The sequence below is a fragment of the Pteronotus mesoamericanus genome, unplaced genomic scaffold, assembly GCF_021234165.1.
Source record: "Pteronotus mesoamericanus isolate MK-2021 breed Mesoamerican mustached bat unplaced genomic scaffold, CSHL_Meso_final scaffold_85, whole genome shotgun sequence".
In the NCBI taxonomy this organism is placed as follows: domain Eukaryota; kingdom Metazoa; phylum Chordata; class Mammalia; order Chiroptera; family Mormoopidae; genus Pteronotus; species Pteronotus mesoamericanus.
Genome location: NW_026555329.1, coordinates 34,710,237 through 34,728,604, shown reverse-complemented (window position 1 = coordinate 34,728,604; position 18,368 = coordinate 34,710,237). Strand labels below are relative to the sequence as shown.

Here is an 18,368-nt window from a genome sequence, read left to right as displayed (position 1 = left end):
TTATGGCCAGGAGTTGATAAAAATATGATGGGAAGTCAGAAAAACACTTGATTACAGGAAGTGAGCTTTGAATAAGAACTAAGAATAAGAAAGCTCTGAATTCATGTGAGAAATTTTGGGTTCTTTTGATTCCTTCTCTAATTAAGCAATTCTAATTTGTAAGAGGAAGAATCATGGATGTATACACTTACTGTTTAGTGTTTTATCCTTTTAATTATAAAATAACACATGAGCATAGCCACAGTATTTAAAACATGCAAACACTACCAAATAAAAAGTCAAAGCTCTCCATTATGCTCATCCAATCCCAAATCCCCTCTGAAATGAAACCTGTTAGTAATTTGCTCTTTAGACTTCTAGGATTTCTTAAATGAGTTTTTAAGTATATATTTATGCACATGTTGTATAGTTTTCTTGTGATTTTTTTAAAATTTAAATGGAGTCTATTATCCTGGCAACTTGCTTTTTTCATGTAACAACATGTTTTGAAGAAGCTTTTGAGCCAGTGTACGTTTTTAGACTTCTTATCTCTTAACATTTTTATATTGTTTTTGCATAGGCACAAAATGACTCCTTCCCATTTGCACCAAGAAGTAGACGAAGGTTGTCACATAATCTAATGCCTTATGTGAGTGGTTTGGGGAAAAATTAAGAAAAGCAGACTAGGTTCTATACCTGGATCTTTGAGAAGCAAGGTAAGTGAAGGTTAAGCAAAAGCAGAACTCAGAGCTCGAGGTCATTATGAGATTGTGGCAGCAGACAAGTCTTGGGGAGAGCACGGGACTCCCTACATTCCTATAGAACATTGGGTAATCGGTATGAACCAATTTTGCTTAAATCTCAGAAAAACTACGAGACATCAGCTAATGTTTTGTTCCAAGTCTTTGCATTAAAAAAAAAAAAAAGATAATGGTGCCAAGAGAGAGTAAAAGGGAGAAGGGAAGAATGACAAAGAAATAAAAACTAAATTTTTAGAAAATGAAATGAGAATTTGTCCTAGAAAAAGGAGGCATAAATAAGGAAAACTCTAAAAGCAGTAAAGTAACCAATAAGTAATCTATAATTAATGGTGATTTTTACCTCATTTTGTCTGGTTTGGCAATCATATAATCCAAAGAAGACATTTCCCTTATCATCCTAAAAATAAATTAACTAGATGTTTATTAAATGCCATTATTTAGAAAGTTAGGATGTTACAAGTTTTCAAACTGCACTAATTCAATCAACATTAACAATAAGTGCTCTATAGCCAGCATGCTTGTCAGAACGGGACCGAATCTGTTTCAGCTCAGTGAGTTTAGGGGACACTGTCTAGTAGGACTAAGCATGGTGAAGGGGAGAATCTCTTTGTACTTCCATTTATCTAAGAAAATATAGGTGATGGATATTGGGAGTGGCTAGATCAAGATCATGATATTCTTATAAGTAAAACTTTTTAAATCATACAGTTTCTTAAATGCAGCCTACAACCGATAGACACAACTTAAAATAATAGCTTTTTAAGCAACAAAAAATGTACAGCAATACAACTGTATAAAGCAAACTGGCCACTGCAATTATTCTTTTGTGTTTCTCTACTATAATAAAGTTATCAGAAAGTTAAATTTTCTTAGAACATTTAATATTGAAAACACATTGTTAAATAATAATGCCTCAAAAGTCTGAGCATATCTGAGTCTGAAAAGGTGAGGTAGAATAATTATACCTAATATTTCCTGAAAGATAAAAATTTAACATATTAATTATGTTTAAACATCTATTTTGGCATCTTCCCTCTATAAAATAGAACTGTTCATTTATTTTAAAACACTGAATGGTGTGTCAGACATCGTGCACAGTTCTATTTTATTTAAAAAACAGAAGACTGATTTTTAATATATAATTTTTACTTTTCCATTACTGTTTAGTCCCCTTTAGTCCCCATTACCATTTAGTCTTATTCCCCCACCCCCTGCAATCACCACCAGAAGACCGAATTTGTTACCATATTCAATCTCACAAAATAATAAAGTCCTATGTTAAAGGTTAAATGCCAACAAAAGTTATTTGTTACCCCTTAATAAAATAGAGTATAAAATTCTGTAAAAGGAGAATATAAATAGTTAAAATAGTAAATTTTATGCTATGTATATTTTAACCATAAGAAGAGAGATACAGACATACCTTATAGGTATAGATTATATTTCCATTTCTTTCAACATTTAATATACGTAAGCTCTCACAATAATTTTTTAAAACACCTGAAAAGATAATAATACCAAGTTAACACTTAGGAGAAGATATTTAAGAACATATCTAACAAATATAATATTAGTGAAAAGCCAAGTACAAAAGAATATATGCTGATGATCCCATTACATAGAGTTTAAAAACAGGCAAAGCTAACCTATTGAATCAGAGGTCAGAACAGTAGCGACCTTTAGGAAAGAGGAAAGGAGTGGTGATTGGGAGGCATCTCAGGGGAGTGTTCAGAAGGGCTGGTACTATTGTGTGTGTTCAGTATATTGATAGACTCATTTTGTTATTACTTACTGAGCTGTACACCCCTGTCTATATATTTTTCTGCATGTATGTTATAGTTCAACAGATTTTAAGCATCTATTAGTTTTTGCTTTATGTATGTTATTTTTAAGGGGCATAGAAATTTAGAATTATTATAGCTTACAGGTGGATTAACCTATCAGGAACTCAGCAGAGCTGTCAGAGTAGCAAATTAAAGCAAAAAGATAAAAAAAAAAAATACAAGTAGTTGTCAAGTTTTTTATCACTTAACTGTGATAATAAAGCAAAAGATTAAACTGGAGAAAGCACCACTTCCCCGTCCATTTCCCTCATGGAATAGGTGGAGTCATGGGGGTCAGCAGAGAGGTGGGGATGTCTCACTGCTCTGGGCGACCCCAGCAAAAGGCTCCTGCAGTATTGTGGACACAAGGCCCCCTGAAGGGGAGAGGGAGAAGAGCTAAGACTGGAAAAGTACTGAGTACTGAGTTAAAGGAGAGAAAAAGTATCTTTGAGGCTCCCCTCTTTTTCCTGCCAAGGTGGTTTCAGCAGAGGCAGCTAAGGAAGATCTCCACTTAGGGCTCCTGATAAAGAAGCCTCTGACTGAAGGCCCCTGAGCTAGGAACGTAGCTATGTGTAAGACTGTGGTCAACCAGGGAGGCCTTGACTGCAACTCCCTCCAGGGATTGCAGGGCACTGACTATGCACCAAGTCTGGTTTGGGGAGGGCAGCTTTCCCCCTGGAGGCCTGCCAAGTAAAGCTTTTGTAATTGCATGTGGTTGGCTTGAAAAAAAATCACACATAGGTTTTTAACCAGGAGTTGCACTACTCAACCCTTTTATTCATTACAAAACATCCTTTAACTTTAATAATTCTTTTTTCTTTTTTAAATATTTTGTTTATGCTATCACAATAATCTCACTTTCCCCCCATATGTTCCCCCCTCCACCCAGCCCATCCCCCACTTCCATAATCAGTCCCCACACCATTGCCCATGTCCACGGGTCCTTCATATATTTTCTTTGACTAATCCCTTTGCCTTCTTTCAATCAGTTGCCACTTCCTCCCTCCTGTTTTACAGCTGTCAGTCTGTTCCATGACTCTATGCCTCTGGTTCCATTTTGCTCATTAGTTTATTTTGTTCATTATTTTCCTCTTAAGTGATCATATGATATTTGTCTTTCACTGATTGACTTATTTCACTTAGCATAATAGTCTTCAGTTCCATCTATGCTGTCATGAAAGATAGGAATTCCTTTTTACTTAAAAGGCTACTTTGTCTGATATCAATATAGCTATATCAGCATTTTTTTTGGTTAGTGCTTATATAACTTTTTCTATCCTTTTATAATTATTCTTCTTGTATCCTTATATTTAAGATGTCTTACATGCAGTATTCTTTAAAGTATGTAGTCCATTTAAATTTAATGTAATCATTGATATATGGTTTATATTATATGATCAATCGTTAATTTTTTTTTTCTATTTAACCCAACTGTTTTGCTCTGTCCTTGCCTTCTGGATTAACTGAAGTTCTATTATTTCAGTCTTTCACTTATGAACTTGTCAGTTATATATTCTTTTGTTATTCTTTTATTAGTTACCCTAAAGATTACAACATGAACCCTTAACTTATTATGCTTTAATATTATGTGGTGCCAAGAAATTTGAATCAACTGAAACTTTCATATACTGCTAATGGGAGTGTAAATTGGAAAACTGGCAGTATATGTTAGAATTGAACATATATGGCTCAGCAACTGCACTTGTACATATATCCCAAAAGAAATATATGCATGTCTGGAAGATGACATATAATATCTATAGTACTATGGTTCATAGTAGCCAAAACTAGAAACCCAAAATATCCATCCAGTGTGTAGCTGAACAACAGAATGCTATACAACAATAAGAATTAATTTGTTATAACATACAACATAAATAATTGAGCAAAAGAAGCCCAGATCCTTCCCGGTCCCCCCTCAAAAAACTAACAAATTGTATGGTTTAATTTACACAGTAGTTTCCAAAACAAGTTAAATTAATCTATGGTGCTAGATAAGTGATAGCTTGAAAGGAGCAAGAAGGAGACCTTGAGGGTTCTATTCATGTTTTCTTTCCTGCTCTGAGTACTAGGTACATGGATGTGCTTGGCTTATGATTTGTGTACTTTTCTGTTTGAAAGCCATATTTTGATGAAGGATATAAAAATTCTTAACACAATACATTTAACTTTAAGGTTAACTGACTATCATGTGTCTTCTAAAACTTTAGGATATTCCTCCCAATTCTAAGAGTAAAGGACTTGAACATTGGTAGATACAACATTGATAATTATCCTCATTGATTGAGGAGAAATTTTTTCCCCAATTTTCTCAAAATTAAATTGCTTTAATTTGACTCATTTTCCCCATACATGAATAGCGTTTTAGATGTTAAAATATTATGTTATGACTAGTTTCGATATTTAGACAAAACATATGCAAACTATCCTATAACTCAGAGCAAATTTCATTTTGTATTCCTGGTGAAAAAGGACAAAACAAAATTAAAAATAAGGATACTTGATGAGCTGGATCCCTGCACTGGAGCTGAAGGTGGGAAATATTAAGAGATAAAGAGTAGGTTTCATTGAGAATTTAGGAATCAGGAAAACCTGTTTACTTCACTCAGCAACTTTTTTTTGTTCTTTTTTCAGTTTTGCTGTCTTGGTGTTCTGTTTTGTTTGGGGGTGTTTTTCCTTTCTTTTCTCCATTCCTGAATCTTAACCCTTCCTGAGGAGAGAGCAACATAAAAAGATTCAGGGGTCGTCAGAGGCTGGCACTGGGCACAGCCAATCCATATGCTATCTTGGGAAACAGATTGTTGTTTCCCAAACACAGGAGTGTCACAGAAATACCTCTGGCATCTAGTAGACCCAAAATCTGGGCTCTGGAAATCTACTAGGGGCCCCGCCCTTCCAAGTACAGGGCAATAATCCTGGACAGACTCAGACTAGTGGCTTGGGGAAGGGGGAATACACTCACTATCTTCCCTGAAGCCTGAAAGTCACCTGCCATGCGAAATTCAGGTATCACAGACTAGTCTAAGATTGACAACAGACTAGTAGGCAGAGACAGGCAGAGGTGGATCCTGCGGTAACTTGAGACATTTGCTGACACACCTGTGGACCCAGTGCTGATAAAAGCCAGCTCTGCAGAGCAGCTTAGCCCACCCTGAATACAGTCAGGCCTGGAAGAATCAGCCACAAACTGTGGATCACTTGTAGCTTCAAAAAGGCAGCCAAGGGCCAGACATGGACAGCACCTGACATTGGCATATACCAGACTCAGACATTAGAGTGGTATCCAAAGGAAGAAACCAGAAGGCAAGATCTAAACTAGGCTGAGACAAATACACTTGGTTCTTTTTTCATTATCTTAGTTATTTTTTCTTTTTCATGGCCTTTTTATTTATTCTGTTATGTTTTTTTTTATTTTTGGTGCTCTAATTTTTCTTTCATATGTTCTATACTACTCTTATCTTTATTACTCCACTGTTCTCTTCTCTCCTTTTATTATTTTTGTTACCTCTTCTGTGTTCCTTTTCCCCACTTTCCTCTTTCAGCTCATTATGAATAGTAGTTCTATTCCCCTTTCTCATCTCATAATCACTTTTCTTTCCTTTGCTCTTCTCATATTCTTTTTCCTTTTCCCCTTTCTCTACTATTCCATTTCTATTTCTGCTATTATTATTTTTTGCTCCCTTGTTGATATTGCTGTGGTGGTCGGAGGGAAGGTGGTTCTTGTTTTGGTGTTGTTTTTGTATTGTTTTGCTTTGTTCTTCGAGCACCTACATAACAGCGTACAACACGTGGTAGGGGTTGAGCCTCTAAGCCAGACAGACATAGGGGAGTTCCCACCAACAAATGGACCAATAATAATCAGAACCCAAATACAACAAGAGAGTCCACATAACAAACACAGAGAACATTCCTAGAGCATCCAGATCAGGAGATCAAGGAGTCTGCATCACTGGGTTCCGCAGGACTCCTAACACACAAGGCCACTCCACAAGACAGAGAGTCAAAGCAAGTCAATATAATGCATAGAAACAAACACAAAGTGACCACTAAAATGGGGAGACAAAAAAAAAATCTCCAAACAAAAGAAAAGGAGGAATCTTCAGAAAAAGAGCTAAGTGAAATCAAGGCAAGCAATTTATCAGACATAGAGTTCAAAGTAATGGTTATAAGGATGCTCAAGGAACATAGTAAGAACTACAAGGAACTTAGTGGGACCTACATCAGCATGAAAAAGGACATAGAACCCTTGAAAAATAACCAATTGGAAATGAAGAATGCAATATCTGAAATGAAGAACACACTAGAAGGAATTAAAAGCACACTAAATGAAGCAGAGGATTGAATTAGCAAGTTGGAAGACAAAGTAGAAAAAAATACCTAGTCAGAGCTACAAAATGAAGACAGAAAGAACAAGGATAGTTTAAGGAAGCTTTGGGACAACATGAAACATAAAAATATTTGCAGCATAAGGATTCTAGAAGGAGAAGAAAAGGACCAAGGGATAGAAAACCTGTGTGAAAAATTAATGACAGAAAACTTCCCTAACTTGGTAAGGGAAGAAGTCACGCCAAGTCCAGGAAGCATGGAGGGTGCCAATCAAGATGAACCCAAAGAGGCCTACTCCAAAACATATCACAATCAAAATGGCAAAATTCAAAGACAGAGAATCTTAAAGGCAGAAAGGGAGAGACAGCTAGTAACATACAAGGGAGCTCCAGTAAGGGTATCAGCTGAGTTCTCAACAGAAAAACTTCAAATCAGAAGGGATTGGCACAAAATATTCCAAGTAATGAAAAACAAGGATCTGCAACCAAGATTACTCTGTCCAGCAAGGCCCTCAATTAAAATGGAAGGATAAATAAAGAGCTTCCCAGACAAAAGAAAGCTAAAAAAGTACATCTCCACCAAGACAGCACTGCAAGATATGCTAAAGGGACTGCTTTAAGAAGAAGAAAGAAGGAGAGAGAGAGAACACAAGTACAAATTTAAAAATGGCCTGAATAAGTACCTATCAGTAATAACCTTAAATGTAAATGGATTAAATGTTCCAATCAAAAGACATAGAGTAGCTGAATTGATAAGAAAACACGACCCACATATATGCTGTCTACAAGAAACCCATCTCAGAACAAAAGATTACACAGGCTGAAGGTGAAGGGATGAAAAAAATATTCCATAGAAATGAACATTAAAAAAAAAGCTGGGGTAGCAATATTTATATCAGACTTCAAAACAAAGGCCATAACAAGAGACAAAGAAAGTCACTACATAATACTTAAGGGAGTAGTCCATCAAGAGGATATAACCCTTATAAACATATATATACCCAATATATGTGCACCTAAATATATAAAGAAAATATTGGAGGACTCTAAGAAAGAAATAGACAGCAACATAGTCATAGTAAGGGATTTTAACACCCCACTGTCAACAAAGAATAGATCTTCCAAAAAAAAATCAACAAAAGTATTGCAGGATTGAATGACATTATAGATCAAATAGATTTAACTGATATTTATAGAAATTTCACCCCAAAGACAAAATACACATTCTTCTCAAATGCGCATGGATTATTCTCAAAGATAGACCACATGGTAGGACACAAAACAAGCCTTCAAGACAAATTCAAGAAAATGGAAATCATATCAAGCATCTTCTCAGATCATAATGGCTTGAAACTAGAAATCAACCTCAAGAAAAAAACTGAAAACAGTCAAATTCATGGAGGCTGAATAACATGTTATTAAATAATGAATAAGTTAACAATGAGATCAAGGAAGAAAACAAAAAGTATCTGTAAACAAATGAAAATAGATACACATCCCAAAAGCTAAGGGACATAGTGAAGGCATTCTTGAGAGAAAAGTTCATAGCAGTACAGGCCAATCTAAAAAAGATAGAAAAATATCAAATAAACAACCTAACCCTACATCTAAAAGAACTAAAGGAATAATGGCAAACAAAGCCCAGAGGAAGCAGAAGGAAGGAAATAATCAAAATCAGAGCAGAATTAAAAGACATAGAGACTAAAAAATAATTCAAAGGATCAATGAATCAAGGAGCTGGTTCTTTGTAAAGATAAAGTAACTTGACAAACCATTAACCAGGCTCCTCAACAAAAAAAAAAAGAAAGAAAGAAAGAAAAAGAAAGAGAGAGAGAGAGAGAGAGAGAGAGGGAACCCAAATAAATAAAATCAGAAATGAAAGAGGAGAAGTTACAACTGATACCACAAAAATACAAAGGATTGTAAGAAATTACTATGAACAACCACAAGAAATTGAATAACCTGGGTAAAATGGATAAATTTCTAGAAATATACAAGCTTCCAAAATTAAATCAGGAAGAAGCAGAAAACCTAAATAGACTGACACCAACTAGTGAAATTGAAGCAGTAATCGAAAAACTACCAACACACAAGAGCCCTGGACCAGATGGCTTCACAGGTGGAGTTTACCAAATATTCAAAGAAGAACTAAGAGCCATCCTTCTCAAACTACTCCAAAAATATTCAGGAAGAGAGAAGACTCCCAAAGTCTTTTTACAAGGGCAGTATTATCCTAATTCCAAAACCAGGTAAAGACACAACAATGAAAGAAAATTACAAGCCAATATCTCTGATGAACATAGATACTAAAATCCTCAACAAAATACTAGCAAACCAGATCCAACAATACATTAAAAAGATCATACCTCATGATCAAGTGGGATTTATCCCAGGGATGCAAGTGTGGTACAATATTTGCAAATTGATAAATGTGATACATCACATAAACAAAATAAAAGATAAAATTCACATGAGTATATCAATAGATGTACTCATTTGATAAAATTAAGCGCCCATTTATGATAAAAACACTCAGTGAAGAGGGAGCATACCTCAACATAATAAAGGCTATATATGAAAAACCTACTGCCAACATCATACTCAATGGCAAAAACTGAAAGTGTTTCCCTTAAGATCAGGAACAAAACAAGGGTGTCTCTTTTCACCACTCATTCAACATAGTACTGAAGGTCCTAGCCACAGCGATCAGACAGGAAGAAATAAAAGGCATCTAAATTGGGAAAGAGGAAATAAAACTGTCATTATTTGCAAATAACATGATAGTATACATAGAAAACCCTATAGGCTCCACCAAAAACTACTTGACCTATTAAGTAAATTCAGCAAAGTAGCAGGATACAAAGTCAATATTCAGGAATTGATGACATTTTTGTACACCAGCAATGAACAATCAGAAAGAGAAACTAAGAAAAAAATCTCATTTACTATGGCAACAAAAAATAAATAAAGTGCCTAGGAATAAATGTAACCAAGGAGGCAAAAGACCTGTACTTGGAAAACTACAGAATGCTGAAGAAAGAAATTGAAGAAGATACAAATAAATGGAAGCACATACCCTGTTCATGGATTGGATGAATTAATATCATTAAAATGTCTGTACTACCCAAAGCAATCTACAGATTCAACATAATTCCTATTAAAATATGAATAATTCACAGATCTAAAATAAATACTTCAAAAATTTATATGGAATTACAGAAGACCCCAAATAGCCACAACAATCTTGAAAAAGAATAAAGTTGAAGGGAACATAATACCTGATATCAAACTATACTACAAGGTCACTGTAATCAAAACAGACTCTTACTAGCACAAGAGCAGGCACAATGATCAATGGATCAGAACAGAGAGCCCAGAAATAAAGCCATGGTCAATTAATAGTTGACGAAGGGGGCATGAGCATATAATGGAGTAAAAATAACCTCTTCAACAAATGGTGTTGGGAGAGCTGGATTGATACATGTAAAAAAAAAAAAAAAGAAAGAAAGAAACTAGACCACCAACTTACACTATACACTAGAATAAACCCAAAATGGATAAAAAACTTAAATATAAATTGTGATCCCATAAAAATCCTAGTGGAAAACATAGGCAGTAAAATTTCAACTATCCCACATAGCAATATTTTTGCCCATATACTCCTAGGGCAAGGGAAATAAAGGAAAAAAATAAATAAATGGGATTATATAGAATTAAAAAGCACAGCTAAAGAAACTATCACCAAAATGAAAAAGGAACCAACTGTATGGGAGAACATATTTGCCAATGATACGTCAGACAAGAGTTTAATCTCCAATTTTATAAAGAACTCATATGATTCAACACCAGGAAGACAAACAATCCAATTAAAAAATGGGCAAAGGACCTGAATAGACACTTCTCCAAGGAGGACATAAAAAGGGTCCATAGACATATGAAAAATGTTCAACATCACTTGTCATCAGACAGATGCATACTAAAACCACAAAGAGCTATCACCTAACACCTGTCAGAAATGCTGTCATCAATAAATCAACAAACAACAAGTATTGGTGAGGATGTAGAGAAAAGAAAACCCTAGTACACTGCTGGTGGGAATTCAAATTGGTGCAGCCACTGTGGAAAACAGTATGGAATTTCCTCAAAAAATTAAAAATGGAACTGCCTTTTGACCCAGCAATTCCACTGCTAGAATATAGCCTAAGATTCCCAAAATGCCAATTCAAAAGAATTTATGCACCCCTATGTTCACGGTAGTGCTATTTACAATAGCCAAGTGCTGGAAACAGCCTATATGCCCATCAGTAGATGAGTGGATTAAAAAACTGTGGTACATTTACACAATGGAATACTATGCAGCAGAAAGAAAGGAGGAGGAATTCCTACCCTTTGTAGGAATTATGCTAATTTAAGTAAGCCAGGTGAGGAAAGACAAATACCACATGATCTCACTTGTAAGTGGAATCTAATGAACAAAAGAAACCAGAGAAATCTAATGAGCAAGACAGAACCAGAGACATAGAAACAGGGAAGAGACTGACAGCTGCGAGAGGAAACGAGGGATGGGGGTAATGGCGGAAAGAAGGGGAAGGGATTAGTCAAAGAACATGTATGACTAGCCTACAGACACAGACAACAGTGTGGGGATGGACTGTGGGAGTCAGGGATGGGCTGGACGGAGGAGGGCAAAGGGAGAAAAATTAGGACAGCTGTAATAGAATAAACAAGAACAAAAAGAAAAAGATAAAAGATAGAATTTAGGAATCATTCTGAGATCTCTCTTCCCTACTCCTGGCAGGAAAAAGCTGCATGGATCTTAAGGGGGCAAGACAAAAAGAAGGGGGAAATGTTTTTAATATATGGTATACAAACTTTTCAATAGATATTGAGCTGTCAGACACATTTCTCGCTGATTAGAAAAATAAGGATAATGACTTGGTCTCATAGGAGAATAATATGATTCAATTAGCTAGCTGCTAAATAGCACTTCACAATTTTCAGAGTTATCATTTCTGTCTCACCCATACCATGTAAATTATTATAGGCCCACTGTAATAATAAAACAATTTAGTTGAAATGAGGTTAAGACACTTGGCCAGTATCATACATGGAAAAAGTGGTACAGACTAAATTCAAAAGTAGAAAAATGTTATAGAGTATGAACTAAGTTTCCGGTACCACACTTATAATGGGAAAATAGATAATTACTGAAAAATCCTTTTAAGGTAGATTCTGTAGACATTAAGGAAAATTTCACTGACTTTCATTTTGCATATAACTCAAAACTTCTGGAATGCAATGTGTCAATATTTTGAGAAGTATTTTTTTTCTTTCAAGATTATAAGGATGCTGGGAGAGATCTTCTCAAAAGTACCCTTAAAAGGTTTCAGCTAAGATAAGAAACTCCTTTACAAGAAATCTTGCTAAGAAAATCCAATTTCCTTGCAAAAGCAAATCTATTTTTAAATCACTAAAAAATTAAAAGAAAAAAATTCTCCAGTAAGTACAGATCACAACAAATGATATATGCTTATCCCATTGAACCAGTAGTTCTCAACTGTGGCTGTGCATTAGAATCATCAAGAAAGCTTTTAAAAGAATGTAGATCCCCAAGTCATACCCCAAAATACTCTAATTTTATTGTGCTGGTAAGGGGCCTAGTCACTGCTGCATGTGTTTTTAAGTTCCCCAGGTGATTCTAATGTGCATCCAGAGTTCAGAACCACTAAACTACATATTCATAGTACACAGGGGTGGGCAAAGTGTAGGCTTACAGTTGTGACTATGCAAAACAGAGTTTATTCTTATATTATTATTTATTAATTATTGTATTATTTTCCATATGAACAACTGTAAGCCTACTTCCCTCCCCCCACCATATATTAAACAATATTCATTAGCTAGCATAACTAGGACCAGCTTATAATGTAGCCATGGTAGATAGTCCAAAGAAATAATAAAGAGAATGCTCTCATGGGTCTGTTAGGGAGAAATAACTGAAGTTTAAATAATCCTGTAGCTATGTATATGGTTCTCACCTCAAGGACATTTGAATTAGACAATTGAGCATTGCTGGAAATCCAGAGACCAATGTCTCACCACATACCATTAACCCATCAGCCCTTCTTCCCCTGCTTAGCTGCTCATGTTTTAGATACATCCTTGAAGAAGGTATAAGGGGGACAAATGGTAATGGAAAAAATATATAATAAAAATTAAAAAATGAAAGGACTATTCAATAACCCTTTTGCTTATTCATCCTGACTCTTCTCCCAGTATCTCATCACTGGACAGTCCAGAGGAGGAAGTATAGCAATTTCAAATGAGGAAATGAGGTTTAACTTCACAGTTCAGTATACTCAGTGCTCATGAAGAAAAAAAAAGTAGCATTTTGATAGATGAGACACTCGCATAACTAAACCTACTAAAGAAAAGGAGAGTACTTACATGTTAAAGGTGTTGGCAAGTCATAGCTTATGTAAAATTGAAGCTGGTTTGCCAGATATTCTTGCCCATTTCAATCTACTCTTTGCTAAACACAAGTGATTTCACTTTACAGGAAGGTGTTTGCCAAATGTGTAAATTTTGTTCCCAACCACTGAGACAAAAGTCAAATAAAGAAGCATTTCTTTTCTTTCCAGTGACTATACAGCGGGGATGAGGAGCCTCACAACCTTATACAAAAATTTAAACTAGTTCCTAATACATAGATCAAGAGGTGACAAAGTGTGACTATACCTATGATATTTATAATTTGTAAATAATTCATGTAAATCCTCAGGCTCCACATGATCAGATACTATAACTCCTAAACTTATGAAGTAAATATCATTATGTGATTTCAAATTCATATTGTGAATAAGATGAGAAAAGGCAAGAATGGAGTGATTAGTTAAGAAGCAATAAATAGGAGAAAAGGAGAAAAGGAAAGCAGGGACAGGAAAAGGGGAAAGGAAGGGCAGTGCAAAGAGAACAGGGATGCAATGATTAAGAACCCAGAAAATGAGGCCCAACTAATTTTTGCTCAGATTCCTGACCCACATAAACTGGACGAAAATAAATGTTGTTTTAAGCCTCTAAGAAAAAGAAAAAGAAGGAGAAGGAGAAGAAGGAGAAGAAGAAGGAGGAGGAGGAGAAGGAGAAGACAAAGAAGGACTTGATGTGTGACAGAAGTGTCTTTACTTCAAGGCTCTTTGGTTAGTAATATTAGAACAATTAGCTACTAATACAGAAAAATAATATAAGTAGACCCCTATATCATATCACACACAAAAATAAATTTCCCTATTGACTAAAACAAAATGTGAAGAGCAAAGCTATAAAGCTTTTAGAAGTTAATATAAAAATGTCTTTATGACTTCTGAATAGGGGAAGATTTCTTTAAAAGATCTCACAAAAGCATAAACCACAAAGGAAAAGACTCATAAATTAGGCAACACTAAAATTGTTTACCGAAGGCACCATCACAAACTAAAAAATAAAAATAAAAAAATAACATTGACAGAAAATACTTGCAACATACATGATGAATAAAGGATCAGAATCCAGAATATATAGAGGACCCTTAAAAATCAATATGATAAATACAATAGAAAAATGGACAAAGGGATGACAGACATCTCATGGAAGGGGAAAATCAAATGGCCAATACGTATAGAGATACTCAACCTCAGACTACAATGAAAGAATATTTAGACCCATCAGTTTGACAAAAGAATTTAAATCTTGAAATATCAAGATCTGTGAGGATACGGGGTATCAAAAAACATTTCCATACTATAAATGGGGGTATTAATAAGTTCAACTACTTTAGAAAACAATTTGTCACTGTCCAAGAAGAATAGAGATAGGCATAGCCTCTGACTGAGCAACTCGACTGTTAGACATCCATCCTAGAGAAACATGCGCATCTGTGCAGCAGGCAACAGAAACAAGGTCAGTAAAAGCATTGACTGTAACAACATATCCCAGAACCCTCCCAAATGTCACCAACCACAAAAAGAGTAAGTAAAGTTGGGTTCCCTAGGAAGCACCCTGAGACAGTTTAGCATCTGGGATGTTGATTGGGGAGTACCTAGCAGGGTGGGATTAAAACCTGCAGGAGGACAGAGAAGGATGCAAGACTAGGCAGGGGGAGAAGTCAAGCTATAATGCAAGCCCAGTAGCTTTAGGTGACCTCAGGGTCCTCCGTCGGAGAAGCTCTGGAACTGAAATGGATTGTCAAAGTTGTCCAATGTTGAGTGAAAGTGGCTGACTTTTATACCCTATCTCACACTCTAATTAGACGTGAGCCGCACCTAAAAGGCCAGATAACCCTCTGTTAAAACAATCCCTGAAAGGCCCAACAGCTGAAGACTCCCTAATGCCCACACTCACAGCACCTGGGACAAGTCCTTTCTTGAAAGGAGGATCAAAGCCATATACTCCCTGTCCACCATATTGCTATATATTCACACAGTGGAATACTACATAGCAGTGAAAATTAATGACCTAAAGCTACAACAGTCAACATGGATAAATCTCACAATATTGAAGGGGGGAAAGCAAAAAGAATACATATAGTATGCTTTCATTCATTTGAACTTCACAAGCAAGCAAAATGAAATTATATATTCCTTGACTCCTGCTTGATTAAAAGACTCAATTTCCATGGTTAGCCCTGGCTATTTTGCCAGGAATATGTCATACTTCATGAGTACTGCTTAGCACCACTATGAAATCTTCCATTGTATTTGTTGATACAAAAATAATAAGGCTTCAAATTTAGATAACAAGTGTGCAGACAGGAGACTTTACAATTTACATTTGAAAAGCTGAGGCTTTGAAAGGAAAATAATTTGCACAGTGTTGAGTAATAGCTGTCCTAGTAATAAAATAGATTCCCAGATTCCCCTGTCAGTGCCACAAAGAATAGCAGAAGAGGAGTTAACTTGAGGTGAAGAGGGTTTTTTTTGTTTTGTTCTGTTTTTTTTTTTGAGCTACCACCCACTGGTGATTATCAGTAGTAACAATTTCTTTTAGCATAACATTAATATCTTTACTAAGATGCTCTCCAAGAGTAAAATACTACATATATATTGTTTACAGCACACTTCTTTAAAAAAATCTTTTTTAACACCTGGGAAATCATAGTTTCCCTTCTTTAAATTTTTATTTTTATTTTATTTTTTATTTTTAATATATAGATTAAAAATCTGGTATTTCTAGTCTGCTTACTTTCTGAGGACCCAAGAGCACCTGCTGTTTAGTGGAATGTCAATACACAAGTTTATATTTCTTTACAGATAAGTGAAAGACACAAGGAAGCCAAATCTAATTGGCTCCCACACAGATTTTCAATCACAATACACATTACTGAAACAAGACTGTGGCATTTCACACTTCATCTAACTTCTCATTTGCAGACAACTGCCATTTAGCCATATAAGGTGGATATTTAGAGAAAAGACCACTTTGGGGTGGAGCTGCCAAATGTATTTTTAAAAGTTACACCTTCAAAAACTCTTCGGATATTCAGGAGACTTTTTAAATTTCCCCCAAAATGAGAAGTTTTGCTAATAACACTAATCATTCATCAAACTCTCTAGTCAAACACAAGCCTTGAGCTACAAACATAGGACTCCTTATTTGGAACTAACAACTAACACAGGATAGTGTAAAGATACAAGGTTGGGATAGAAAACTTTCACCAGAATTAAGGGGGAAAGGAGTTGTAAATTTGAGAGCCCTTTCAAAAAGAAAACAATGTCCTCCAGGGGCCTGCAGTGTTTAAGGAAGAGCGGGGCGGGGGGGGGGGGGGCGGAGGGGCGGAGAAAGGCAAGCACGCTGGGGTGGAGAATTACTGTGCACAAGGTGGGATCTAGGGGTACCACTGCTTTGAAGCTGGACTTAAGCCCCGAAGATGACCATTGTTTACAGCACACGTCTTAAAAAAAAAAAAATCACGGAGTTCCCCTTCTTTAAAGTTTTGATTGATCCACGCTGGGAAGGTTCAAAAGTCCCTCATCAAAAGTCAAACAAATGATTTGTTTCGTGAACAACTCCTCAACCGCCAGGAATGTATATGTCTACCAATCCCCCCTGAGGAAGCTGGGCAGGAAACCTGAGCACACACCGTCGGTCTGTCCCAGGCCACCCTCGCCGGCCCGCGCCGTTGGTGGGCTGCGGGTGGCGGGCGTGGCGCTTCTTCGGAAACAGCGGGCGGGCCGGCCGTGCGCGGCTCACAGCCCTCGCGCACCTCACACCGAAGCCGCACGCCCCGCAGCCACGGACACTGTTCACACAGATGCAGAAAGACGTCTCGCATAGGCGCGAACAAGCTGCAGCTGTTAAGTATTTATATAATATTTTTGGTGGCCACAATTCTTTTCTTCCTCATAACCCGAGAACTTCCAGGAGCCCCTAGTCTTGTCAGAGCCCCTACGAGGGCGATGAACCTTCTTCCCTTGGCAGGTGAGAAGCGAATGACGCGCGAGGAACCAGCCTCTCCCACGCGCCGCAGTCGCGGGCTGGGGGAGGCGAGTCTCAGCAGCAGCTCCTCCAGTCCTCCCCGATGAGATGATGCTGAGGGTACCGAGCGCCCCGGCCTTTCTACTAAGGGTGGACTACTGGGGCCAACAAGCAAGCCAGAGGCTGGAGGACTCGCTGGAAAAAGAAATGTTGCCCAGCCGCTGCCCCACGTACTTCCACTCAGTAGCCGGGGGTGAGGGTGGCACTGCCCGGACACCGAAGAGGGAAGCGCATGCCTTCGGCTCTAACCTTCACAGGTTGGCGGGGGCCACGGGCTGCCGGTCGCCCCCGGAACCCTCCCCCTCCCACTACTACCGGCGTCCGGTCTGTGCCCGCCACCTCAGCCCAGTCTGGGAGCCCCTCGGCTGACTGGCTCAGCCTCCCCGCCTCGCCCGCCGGCCCCCGCCGGCGGTCCGCTACCCCGGATGCGCGCCGCCAGCACCTGCGCAGCCGCCCCGAGCCCGAGTGCCCGGCGACGCCGCCTGCTGCGCCCGCAGCCACGGGAGTGCGTCCTTCCGGAGATCGAAGTCGGTGACCAGACGGAGAGCCATCCCCTGGACGCGGCCACCGGGCGGCTCCGGGGCCCCGCGCCGCTGGCATGCCCGGCCCTGTGTTCGCCACCTCGCCCCTCGCCCCCTCCCCCCGCCCCTCCTTCCTCTCCCCGCCTCCCCGCGCCGGCCGCTTTCGGTTCTGCCGCGTCCCGGCCTGAGACACCCTGAGCACCGCCTCCTCCCGGCCGGCGCCGGGCACCGGAGGCGCGAGAGGGACCGACGTGCTGGGAACAGGCCCACCGAGGCCCCGTACCCTCGACGTGTACCCTTCGCGCGAGGGACAGAAAGGGCGGGAAGATTTGGGGTTTTTTAAGGGCTCTGGAGGAGATGTGGCTAGACCAATAGTTTTCAAACTATATTGCACTGCACGGTAGATGTGGCCGCTAGGCATTTTTCTTTCCTTCCTCCCCGCCTTTCTTT

At 38.1% G+C, this 18,368-nt stretch overlaps 1 protein-coding gene across 3 annotated transcripts in view; it reads right to left on the bottom strand.

Annotated features, from left to right (window-relative positions):
* GSAP (gamma-secretase activating protein) overlaps positions 1–18,008 on the bottom strand; it is an 88,582-nt gene extending 70,574 nt beyond the window's left edge. For 2 of the 3 annotated variants that reach the window (XM_054563942.1, XM_054563943.1), the window contains exons 1-3: positions 17,840–18,008; positions 2,164–2,240; positions 1,081–1,137 (exon numbers count right to left, since the gene is read on the bottom strand). In XM_054563942.1, the coding sequence (XP_054419917.1) occupies positions 1,081–1,137; positions 2,164–2,240; positions 17,840–17,948 (243 nt within the window). In that variant the 5' untranslated portion in view covers positions 17,949–18,008. Of the gene's footprint in view, positions 1–1,080; positions 1,138–2,163; positions 2,241–17,839 lie in introns of those variants that run through there. The other variant, XM_054563944.1, reaches the window with a different exon arrangement.
* Positions 18,009–18,368: the final 360 nt, after the last annotated feature.